General features: G+C 42.3%; 1 protein-coding gene across 1 annotated transcript in view; it reads right to left on the bottom strand.

Annotated features, from left to right (window-relative positions):
- LOC115585697 (uncharacterized) overlaps positions 1-12,895 on the bottom strand; it is a 510,933-nt gene that overhangs the window by 5,385 nt on the left and 492,653 nt on the right. The window contains exons 39-43 of the mRNA XM_030424272.1: positions 12,108-12,283; positions 6,220-6,439; positions 4,687-5,028; positions 4,296-4,352; positions 2,324-2,383 (exon numbers count right to left, since the gene is read on the bottom strand). Coding sequence (XP_030280132.1) covers positions 2,324-2,383; positions 4,296-4,352; positions 4,687-5,028; positions 6,220-6,439; positions 12,108-12,283 — 855 coding nt within the window. The remainder of the gene's footprint in view (positions 1-2,323; positions 2,384-4,295; positions 4,353-4,686; positions 5,029-6,219; positions 6,440-12,107; positions 12,284-12,895) is intronic.

Genomic DNA, 12,895 nt, shown 5'->3' with positions numbered 1-12,895 from the left:
TAGAACTCTCCCTACATTCCACTCATGCCAACGATACACAGACAGCTGGGTCACTCACTGCTGCAGGCGCAATTGTTTTAACTTTCACTTTCATTTTTGGAGCAGTTCGCATATTTACACTTTGCCGGCTGTAGGACAGAGTCCTGCACGGGTCTTATTTTGCAAACCCGCACCCGGCTGTATCCGCCATACTTAAAACCGCATCTGACCCGTTTTCTGACAGTATCACAAATTACATTCTGCACCCGAGCCGATGCCTGACCCGCACCCGAAGCAAAATTGGACAGACGCAATTTTTAAAACGAAAGTAAGTAATGAAAGTGTGTATGAGTGCCACGTACGGCGGGGGGGGGGGGCAGCAGAGCTGACTGACCGGCAGTGACAGATGCTTTGCTGAAGCTGCAGCACAAAACACAATTTACAGATTTTTTTCACTCACTCTGAGACTGTGGCGAGACAAATTAGACCATGGAGGGCCGCCACAGTCTAAGTAATTAATGGGAAACACTGAGTCAGGGGAACTTTTACTGCCGAAACCTTAAGTCCATTTATCTGATTAAAACTTCCAATTTTACCAAATATTGGGTATCGGGCCGATACTGTGCTCGTATACTCGTACTCGTTCACCGATACCACGTCCCTACATTAGGCCTTACGTTGCGCCGCCGTTTCAGCGGATCAGGAAATCCACTGACCAACTGCATGTGAGTTAAGCCGTCTCACGTGATGCTACTCAGCCAATCAAATCTGTGCATTCCAGGCGATAAACATTGCGACTCTGAATACAGACAGATGAAAGAGGTGAGAAGCGAGTGACAGATGGAAAGACGAGTGAGCGATACAGGGAGAGAAGACTGTAGCCCCATTCACACTGCCGTCTGGATGCAGGGATCCTGTCCCAATTCTCTGCCTAATAAACAGCGTCTGTCCTGGAAAAAAACTTCAACTCACATGTGTTTGTCTCCTTCACTGTTGTGTTGTTGTTGTTACTGTTGTCACGGTGACGGTCAGCCCTCCGGTCCGAGACTTCAGCGAACTTTCCCCCAGAAAACAGCCTCCGTCCCAGCCAGTGACAGAGTCAGACAGCGGCCAGTTTACTGATTGTGATTACTTAATTATCTAATTTAGAGCGAAAAACGTAACTTTGTCACTTTCTAGGAAGTTTGGTGGGTCAGGATCTCAATCACGACACATTATAACAGCATCCATATGATTATAAACCATCCGTGAGTTTAGATTGACAGGAGGACACCTGGGAAACACCGACGTCATCATGACGAGTACCGTCACGTCTCTGTAGGAGGCGCAGCACCGGCTTTCTGTGTGGATTACACAGCGGTTCGTCTTTAAGGCGGAGATGATTCGCTCTGTGTGAACGACCAACGGTGGAGAATTGGCGAACCACCGCTGCAGAGATAATGCGGCTTCTCTGTGTGAAAGGGGCTACAGAGACAGGCGAGCTGGAGACAGAGAAACACAACTCCACATGTTGCTCTCTGAAAGCTGATGAATGTTTCCCCGGAGTCGATGGATTTTTGGTCAATACAAAAAGCTGTTTACTGACGGAGGGATTGTCCAGGAGTGCACGAGTGCAGTAGCTGAACACTTACTCGAGGGGAAACAGAAACCAAAACTTTATTTATGAAAAATTAAGTACTTTATTTTAAGACGCACAATTTCTAAAAAGCCATTTCATTTATTTTCACCATTTTATTTTTAAATGCAGCCCTTCTTTTCCTTAAAGAGACAAGAAAATAATATGTGTGTACAGTATTTTAGATCTGTATAATTAAATGTTAACTGACAATAAATATTGTTGAAATGTTTTTTAAATGTTCTTTCTTTATTTGATTTGACAGTCAGTTCTTGACTACATGCAGACGTTGATACAACTACGAGGCTGCTTCAGTATATATCACTCTGATTCTAATGTGGAGACTGTGCAATAGTTTAATTGTGATTTAAGTTGACTGTGTTAACTGTGTAATAAGATTCATTGTTTAATTTGTCAAATTTCATTTTGTTAAATGTGAAGGCAGTGCCAATGTGGAGGCATTTTGTTGAAACAGGAAATGATGATGATTTATATCTATTTTTATTTAATTTATTATCATTTGTTATAACAGAAGCAAATGAATCTGTCTTCCAGTTCAGTGCATCTGTGACCTAATAGTTATTTCAGCCTCTTCATATGAATATTGACATTCATCAGTTTGAACACTGACAGTGAAACTGTGCTTCTATCCTCCATCTGAAGTAAAATATGTCATTATGTGTGTAATGCAGACAAAGCCCACGGTGACATACACTTAACAGAACTCACCGGCGTCAGGCTGCGTTGTGCTGGATGTGGTGCTGCTGCTGCTTGTTGTCTGAACTGCAGCTGTATTCAAACACACAGTACGTTCACACTGTTACATCACTGCATTCAGTCTGTTGTGTCATTCTACAACTACAAAACATCTGTTCAAGTGAATATTGACATTCATCAGTTTGAACACTGACAGTGAAACTGTGCTTCTATCCTCCATCTGTGTCAGGATGGCTCTCGCCATTTTGGTGCCGTAAGCAAGATGAGGAGTTTGATTTCTGATTGCAGCTGAAGTAAACTATCTCATTATGTATGTAATGTAGACAAAGCATTAAGCATTTTAATTGCTTACACACTAAAATTAAATGCATAGCACAAATATTTAAACTGTCACACAGAGATTAAAACCTCTGCTCAAGTCTCCAAAACTTTACACACATTTTCTGCTTTACACACATTTTACAATTCAAAATGTCACTGTTTAAAAGCACTCAACATGATTCTCTGCATAAGACACAACAATCTGACATAAAGTCACATGTTTGTCATTTCAAAACACTGCCATTCAAAATGACACTACATGAGCTAATTGGCCACTATATGTGCCACCTGGCCAAATAATTGTTAATTGTTTCCACAATCAGGAAGTAAGCACTAAAAGACCACAGGTGAGCACCTTTTTTCCATCAACAATGGAAGACGTTGTAGAGAGAGGAAGAGGAAGAGGAAGAGGGAGGGTGAGAATGAGAGGGGGAGGAAGAGTGAGAGGTAGAGCTGGTAGAGGAGGTCATGGCCAAAGAAGACAACAACTTTCAATCAGAGCAACCTGAGTTGATCATGTCATCAATCATTGGCTGACACTGTGAGAGGCTGGACAGAGTGCAGCCCAACTTGAGCCGTTTTACTGTCGCCTCTGTAATCTGGACATTTAGACTGGAGTACAGGTATGTAACCAACCTTTCTTTCACACCATGTGGTACACCCCATGTCATAGTGTATCACTCAGTACGTTTACATGCACATCTTAGTCAGATTACAGCCATAGTTCGACTCTGCTACTCAATCAGACAACTGCAACTGTCCGAGTATACATGCCGGTGAGAAAATCGGATTATTGTCCGGAGCATGTCATACCCGGTACGCTAGGTGGCGCTGTACCCATTTCAACTAGTGGTAACAGAAACACCTCCGGCTGACCTCTTTACGTCACCAGCAACAACAAACTGCCTCGACATTCAAGAAAGATGGCGTACGAAGAGCGAGACGAAGCTACATCTTTGTATACTTCATATATGGTGCACATGATAATTACACAAACTAGATGCACAATGGTGTCCGATCTGATCTGATAGATCGTATACATGCAGGAGTAATGTGACTATCAATCAAATAATCTGGGTGTTTTAATCCGACTATAAGAAATCCAATCCGGTCCGATTTTATTCAGACTAAGGTGTATACATGCATCTTAAAAATCCGATCATAGTCAGACTAACACAGTAATTCGGTTTTCTTAAGTGTCATGTAAACACACCGAGTTGGGTGACACCTGTTGTCAACACAAATTTTGAATATTTCATATAAAAAAGCATCAATCTGATGCATTTTGAGAGAAAAATCAAGCAGAATTACAAGACAGTATGAATGTATAATAAAGTATCTATCATGGTCACATCATGCTATATAAGAAATGAGACTGAGATGAGAGTCAAGATGAGAGTGCTTTTCATTATGCCCAATAGTGTGTAGTTGGTTAGACAAAAATCTGGTAATATGGATGAAGTGTGTGCCATCTGGTGCAAAAGTTTGATTTTGATAATGATATATGTAGTTTTGGTTGCAGTGCTTCATTTTGCAGGATATATGAGGGATTTTGCAGTTTGGCTGTGTGATTTTGTGAATTGTGTTAAGTATTTTTGATCAAACCAGCTTAGTTTGCAAAATTGTGTTTTAGCACTTGGAAAAAAACTGTAACAGAACTCACCGGCGTCAGGCTGCGTTGTGCTGGATGTGCTGCTGCTGCTTGTTGTCTGAACTGCAGCTGTATTCAAACACACAGTACGTTCATACTGTTACATCACTGCATTCAGTCTGTTGTGTCATTCTACAACTACAAAACATCTGTTCAAGTGAATATTGACATTCATCAGTTTGAACACTGACAGTGAAACTGTGCTTCTATTCTCCATCTGTGGCGTCTGTTTGATAACTTTACTAATAATTTCATGTCAATGATAAACATCAGGAGTGATTACATTTTATTTTCTGTCCATAACTTTATGTTTTGTGTTGGCTTTGTTACATTATCACTGATTTGATGTGAAATTAAACCAAAATCCAAATTGTATACTAGTTCATCAACAGTTAACACTCACGTGGGCCGTAGCAAATGAACGGTCTGTTCTGGTCACAGGGATTGTCCCTCCATGTTCCATCGCTGTGCAAGTATACCACCACACAAGCCTGATTCCCACCTTGGTTATTAGGTTGATCTTTAGCCCAGAACCTAAATGAGGAGCTACTTCCATCCGACCACTTCCAGGAGTCTCTGAAAAGTCCGATCCAGGCTGATTGTCCTGCAGCTACCAGGTCCGTTACCTTCTGGTTCTCTGTCATGTTCCTCACACTGGCCAGGTCTGTGTGGTGTTCTCTGCAGTAGCTCTGGGCCTCAGTCCAGTTCATGGAAGTCTCGATGAGGACAAACGTCACATTCAGCCCTGAAAACAGAGCACAGTGCTGTGCAGAGGTACTATAACATACAGTTTACCATCCATGTTGTGTCTGTGGCAGAATTCACAGCATCATAAATCCACTGAATTAATGACTTTGTAAAATAAAAATGGAAGACATGATCATCTTAATAAATGTTACTGAGTATTTCTTCACCGTCTCTCCACATTAATAATCACATCCTTAAAATCTACATCTAATAGATTCACACATTCTGTTTCCTACATGTGAATATGTTCTCAGATGTATGAAACACAAACATACGGCCCTCTGAAGGGTCACCAGATACATCTGAGGGGTCGTCACATGGTTGATGGGAGAGGAAAGAAAAGAAAAACCTTCTGATACACAAATCTGTTTTCAGCTTTTCTTTTCTTTAACTTTCCTCCAATATTTGCTTTTCCATAAAACATTGGATCATTGGACTTCTTTGGACGTCACCATGTGAGAAGTTTAGTGGGGAAATGTTTCTCTGGTTGAACTAACAACACATGAACATGTGAAACATGACAAGAAGCTCCAGCAGACAGAGCTTTGTGTTAGAGGTCACCAGCAGAAAGAAACACAAAGGTTGGGAACTAGTTCAATATATAACAACGTGTTGTATTTTATAAGCTTCTCATATGTTTTTAATGTACATATTAATCTGAACAGTAACACGTAACTACAGCCGTTGAGTAAATGAAGTCAATTCCAACATTTTTCCTCTGAGATCCAGTGAAGTTATAAAGTTACACAGTAAATAAAGTACTGTAGTAATAGAGTACATGTACTCAGTTACTTTCATGTGGGGTGTGTAGCCAGATCTGAGTTTTATGATCTGAAACAGCTGAATTGCGGCCACGTCTCCGTCTGAGTGACTCAGAGACTGAAGCGTGTCTTTAAATCCAGCAGGATGGACGATTACAACGCTCTTCTATCTGCTCGACACAAACAAGTCATTCATCACCGACAAAGTTCTGTTTCTCATTCTCATCTGATCGCTGTCACATCATCAATATTAACTGCTGCCTTATTGGCTTGTAAGTCGTCTGTAAAGCTCTTTGAATTGTACTAACTTTGATGGAAGGTGCTGTAAATAAAGTTTGACTGACTGATCCTGTATCAGCCCAAATAATGAGAGAGAGCTCAACAAACTGAACTGGTATGTTTTAAACTTCACTACTTAATATTCTCACCTCTGACATCCATGCAGACCGACGTAAGGCAACTTTCACAATCATCGTCGTTCCATCGTCCATCACTATACATCTCTGTGCAGTACTCTCTACTGTTACGATTGTTTGGTTCTCCAGTCCACCACAGTCTGAACTCGGTCTCCCCGTCTCTGTAGAAGCTGGTGTCTGACAGTGACCACCTCCAGCTGTTCATGTCATCATACAGCCCGATCCAGACACCCTGAAAGCAACATTTTAATTTTTGTTCCTTTAGCCTCACATTTATTACACAGCAACACAACACACACTCAAAAGTGAATCTGAGGCTTCAGCAGTCTGAGTGACACAAATCAACAGGCTTTCTAACACAACATTCACTCCTTTTGTTTCCATCCACTGCAGCTCAACAGGGACACTCAGTCTGGTGAAACACAACCAGGGAATTTTATATTAAAACACTTTACAGCCCAATTCTAAAAGAGTTGGGACGCTGTGTAGAATAAAGACACAACACACACATTTACAAAGAGCTGACTTCAGTTCTGCTGTTCCTGAGCTCATGTAGTAAAATCATTTCTACAATCATGTGTTTGACGACCTCGCCCCGTCCTTGCTTGTGAACGACTGAGCCTTTCGAGGACGCCTCTTTCATACCTGATGATGATACTATCACCTGTTACTGATGAACCTGTTCACCTGTGGAAGGTTCCAACACAACAACTGTCAGTCTTTTGTTGCCCCGTCCCAACTTGTTTGAAACACGCTGCTGCAGAATAGGCATATATTTACAATAATCTGTGAAGTTGAACATGAAATAAATAAATTGTCTTTGTACTGTTTTAAATTGAGTATTTGTCTAAAAGGAACAACAAATGATCACATTCCCCGATTCTGTTTTATTTGTATTTAACACAACGTCCCAACTTGTTTGGAATGAGCGTTGTGTTAGCTCAATAACTCCGACAACAACTGTACGTTTTCAAGACTTTACTTCTGCTCCAGCACAACAATAACAAAAACTGACACCGCACTTCCTCCCGCCGAACATCTCCAACATTTTGCACATGCGCAGTGGGCAAAGTAGCACATAACAAACTCCCCTTTTCTCTTTAAAGAAAAACAGTGCAAAGGAAATATTTCTTTTTAAATGTCCTTAACATATAAACAGGTTTAAAGTTTCAACCCTAATAACTAGAGTAGAACAGTAGAGAAGAAGTCTTTGTTGTTTGGTCCATTTTAGCTTTTAAGCTGCCATACACCTTCGCTGAGGGCCCTCAGCAGAACGAGTGCAGACGTCCCCTTCTTGGTCAAGCAGTCAGCCAGTTGCTCCTTAGTTGCTGACCACATGATCTGCTGAATAGTCCCAGAGCTGATGAGTTCCTTGACACTACTGATCTCGAGTCTGAGTCTTTTCTCGGTGACTGATTTGGTGGATTTGATAGCATCAAAAAGAGAGTGGTTGTCTGTTACACACACAATAGGCAAAGTGTTACGTGTACAGTCACCTGTGGTGAGCTCTGAATAGAGTGTAGCTAAGAAGACTGCACTGTCAATGCCATCTCCAAGTGCCAAAGTCTCTCCAGCTAAAGTGCTTCGAACAATTCTTCTGATCCTCTTTGATTGCCAGCATATAGGCGAGAATCTTCCAGCCTCTCCCATAAGCATGATTAGATGCCCCCCTTGAGTGCCTCCATCTGGAAGATTTCCCATGGATGAATCACTGAACACCACCAGCTTTAAGGAGCTGTCTTTTCCCAAGTACTGAAACCTCAAAGTCACCTCCTCTGACTTCAGTTTTCTGATCAGTTTATTTGCACAATGCAAAGTCTGAACAGTGGCGTGATTTGTACTGGACGCTAGGATGGATATGTCACACATTATGTCGGGTCTGCTTTGCCTCGCCACCCACAATATCTGGCCAATCTTTGACTTAAGCATATCATATTCAGTGTCTGTTAAGGGGGCCTCTCGCTGTGTGGCTCTGGTGGGGTCCACAGGAATGGGCTGGAGATTTTTTATGTACATCCATTGTTGCACCTGTATTTCATCCTCCACAGAGAGAACCTCCATTCCAATGTAGTTGAAGCTGTTGTGTTCTTCACGTCCGATATGAAAAGCAGCTTTCAAGTAAGGGATGACTGTCATGGAGAATGTTTCTGAACCCCCCCAGATAAAGTCGTCCACATGACAAGCAAGGACTCCCATCACACTGCAAGAGTCATCCAACCAGTAGAACACTGCAGGGTCCACTTTTGACACAGTACCTCCTGACTGCTGCATAATGTCCTTCACCCTATTGTACCAGTACAGAGAAGCGTCTGCCAGGCCATAAACACACTTCTTCAACTTCCACACAGTTCCTTTGCTCTGAGCTTCTTGGGGAGGCCGAATGTAGACATTTCGGGTTAACTCTTTACCTTGCAAAAAGGCTGCTTTAATGTCCATGGAGTTTAGTTGCCATTTCTTTTGACATATAACAGCCATGATCATTTTTAGAGACTCTGAGGCACACGTAGGTGAGTCTTTTGGAAGCTCCTCAGTGTTCATTTCCTCAAAGCCTCTTGCAACTAATCTGGCTTTAGGTACAACCCCCTGAGGTGTTTCCTTGAGAGTGCACACCCACCTTGTAGAGATGCATTTCTGACCCTCATCTCTCACTTCTTCAAATACATTGTTCTGTTTCCAGTTACTGAGTTCAGCGTGTTTGGCAGGTATAAAGGCATCATCATTCACAATCAGTACATTCTCTTCATGGCAGTCTGCACATAACTCAGCATGCTCAATTGGACCCAGTTGAAGATTGTCCACTTGTCCTAAGTCCACTGATCCAGTTGTGCCAGCAATTTCCTCAGGCTCTGTGTACTGTAAATTGTACCAGTTTTTATATGTTCCGGTGGACTTTCCTGCCCGGCTGAGGATTTTTCCAGTTTGTGCTTGGCCACTTCCACTGTCTGTGTATGTAACTACTTGTCCAGTTTTCAGCTCGAGTCCTTCACAAGTAGTATTTGAGTGTGCTGATGTGTGAGGGGGCTCATTGTTATCCTCAGCATCTTCATCATTTGAGGGTGCCTCTTCCTCACTTTCATTTACTGTGTCATTTTCATAGAGTCTTGTTTCTGGTAATGAGGCATTTTCAGTTCTTATCAGCTGATCATCTCCTTCTCTCAACACACAGCCATCAACCTTTCGAAGTCTGGATTGATGTACACGAACATAAGTGCCCCCGTGGCGAACAAATATCACCACACCATCTTGGCCGATGACCACACCTGGACCTTTCCACTCTGTAGAATCCACTCGTTTGTAGTAAACCTTATCCCCTGTTTCATATCGTTCATCAGTGGGTCGCAGTTGTTTACGAAGGGCTCTTCGGATCCGCTCAGAGCATTCTGCTTCAGTGAATGCTCTCCTTGTGGCATGTAATGCTGAGATGTGCTGGGCTATCCAAGTAGACACGCTAGTCCCTTCTAGAGCTGGCGGCTTATCAGTGAGAACTGACGGCAGATTTGGGTTCTGCCCGAACACTAGCTGGTAGGGACTGTAGCCATGCACATTGTGCATAGAGTTTTTTGCCATCAGGGCCCAGTCTAAGGCTGTCTTCCAATCACATCTGTTGTCTCTCTTTACTTTCAACAGGATTTCATTGAGGGTTTGATTATGCCTTTCTAAGAGACCATTGCTCCATGGACTATAAGCTGCAGTCGTTTTCACTTCAATGTTAAAGTTTTCAGCCATGTCTCTCATTTCTTCGTTATTAAACTCACCTCCATTGTCAGTGAACAGTCTGCGTGGAGGACCATGAACACTTATCCAGCAGTGAATAAAGTGCCTCACTATTTCTTTGGGTTTCTTGGTGGTAATAATGCTCCCTGCACTGAATCTCATGAAGTGGTCAATGGCATGCAGATACCACACCCCTGGCTCTAGCTCATGCAAGTCCATAGCTACAGTTTCATTGTAGGTTGAGGCCATGGGTAAACCTACTGCTGGCTTTTGCTTTGGTTTACTGTATCTGATGCATGTCTCACAGTTCTTTACAATATCCTTCAGGATTGTGATGCACTCCTCATCAGTATTACCTGAGCAGGTCAGTAGTTTTTGCAATCTGTCAACTGAGGCATGTCCAAACTGCTTGTGCAGTTTCAATAGCACTTTTTGTTTTTCTTGTTTTGTCATGTTTTCTGTCACAATGAGGATGTCGTTTTCATTTTGGATGTCACTTCCATCTGGAGTATTCTTATCCCTCAAGTTCACACAATAATGTCCTGATGATGTCAGTTCAAGTTTCACAGGTTGCTTGAACATTATGGCTTTGTCATTCTCAATGTCCAAAACTGCACCTGCTCTTTTCAGTGAAGTTTTGCTTAAAAGCAAAGGGATATCTGCTGGGACAACTTCTGTCTCAATTTGACATTTAGTTTGTGCTATCACAGCTGGGATTTTCACTTTCTTTGTGGAATGGACAATTTTCCCATCGCCAAACTTGAATGGTCTTGCACTTTCCGTGTCCTTCATTTTCAGTAACTCATCCTGTGTTAGTTGACTGACATAGTGATCAAGCCATTTTTCGCTACACACTGTTCTGGTGCACGCTGTATCAATCACAGCAGATCCAAGAGACTCCACCATGAAAATCTCTGTGTCAGACAATGTGTCTTTGGACAATAAAGTAATGTTGCATTCTTCAACCTCTGTTTGTCTTTCATCTTCTGTTAGTTTAGCATGTTCATTTTTGTGGGGGCAGTCCTTCGCCCAGTGGTATAAGCTTTGGCAGACTGCACATCTCGTTCTCCTACCATATCTGTCAAGCGGATTGGTACCTTGAATAGCTGCTTGATGTTGCGGATTTGACCTACTTTCTCTCCTGCCGGTAAACTTTGTGTAGTAGGCAGCGTCAGTTGCATCTCCGCTCACCTGCAGTGCACCAGCGCCGCCTTGTGGCGTATTATCGCCAAATATCCTCTTCAAGGCGGCCTTCATGTTGTCAAACGTGAGGCTTGAACAAGCGGTAAGGGCCAACTGTTTGTCTTTAATATGAAGTCCCGCAGTGTCTAGCAGCTTGAATGCTAACACCGCATCCGGTAGCTCCATTTTGAACTGGCGAATTCTGTTGTACCTCCGTTCAAACTCGACAATGTAATCCACCATGGAAACGCCGTTGTCTTTCGTTATCCGGTCAAACTCCGTGTACGCCTCGTATTGGCGGTCCTTTTCTTCTTTCAAAAACACTGAGTCCAGTTTTATCAAAAGTGTAGTCATTCCATCATCTTTGTTCAAATCCCCTGCGGCTATTTCCAGGGCGCTGTCCCTTGCTCTTCCTGTTAGCGACAAGGCAACCGCCAGGGCTTGTTTCTTCTTATCCAAGTCAGTAACAAGTCTCCAGATTTCGACTTCATTTTTCCAGCTTTCGTAAGATTTCTTTTCATCAAACGCTGGCGGGACTTTATAATTACCTCTGCTACCATTGTTAGCTCAATAACTCCGACAACAACTGTACGTTTTCAAGACTTTACTTCTGCTCCAGCACGACAATAACAAAAACTGACACCGCACTTCCTCCCGCCGAACATCTCCAACATTTTGCACATGCGCAGTGGGCAAAGTAGCACATAACACGTTGTAACCATATATCGAGGTAGAGGTAGGAGTAGTTTAAATTCAAGCTGCACCTTCATCAGACACAAGATTAAAGTGCTGCTTACAATGTCCTTCTGAGAAGTAGTGGAGTAGAAGTACAGAGTGGCATTAAATGGAAATACTCAAGTACAAGTACAGAACCTCAAAATGTTACTTCAAATGTATCTACTGACTTTACACCAATGTGGAAGTGCAAAACTTTCAACCTGCGAGTCATTTACATGATTGTTGAAAATGGCTTTGAGATTAAAGAAAGACATCAGTGAACTCACATCGAATGCTTTGCTTTTATCTACTGTGTTGTTCAGGATCTTCATGTCCTCCATGTTGTCTATAGTTGCCAGGTCAGTGTATTTTTCTCTGCAGTACTTCTGAGCTTCAGTCATGTTCTTCCGGTCATAAACAAAATGGTACTGACGACGGACCTGTGATGAGACGGCACTCAGCCCTGCAGTGACAACAGAACAACAACGTGAGACTGTAGAAACATCAGATTTCTGTGTGTTCAGATGAACATTTAAACTGCATTTAATTGTTTTTTATATCAAAATTTTACATTAAAGCATGATAAACCTAAATACAGAACACAACAATACATCATTATATATTAAACCAGGTGTTCCCATCCCTTTGGGCTACTTTTAAACAGAAATTCTGTACTTCAGTTGTTTAGAGTCTTTTTCCCTCTAAACGTCTCCCATCGTTTCATTCTTACAACAAATTATCAAATACTTCACAACAAATCCATTCCTCTCCCATTCATCATGTGATGACCCCTCAGACTGCATTAAACTATCTAACTATGTAAAGTAGTTCAGAGTGTGTCCACCTGGAGCAGCTCCAGCAGTGACGTGCTGCTTTTACAAACAGTCAGGCAGTGTTTCCCACAGGATTTTGTGAGACTGTGGTGGATGGAGGTCGGACCCTCTAGGGGGTTCCGGGGGTGTGCTCCCCCGGTAGAATTTTTTAAACATTTTAAAGTTAAATGCATCAATCTGGTGCACTTTGAAAGCAAAATTAAGAGGCTAGATCTATGAAGAACTGTGTGCTCTTGTACACA

Source organism: Sparus aurata, chromosome 7, assembly GCF_900880675.1.
Source record: "Sparus aurata chromosome 7, fSpaAur1.1, whole genome shotgun sequence".
In the NCBI taxonomy this organism is placed as follows: domain Eukaryota; kingdom Metazoa; phylum Chordata; class Actinopteri; order Spariformes; family Sparidae; genus Sparus; species Sparus aurata.
This window is presented reverse-complemented; position numbering and strand designations above follow the sequence as displayed.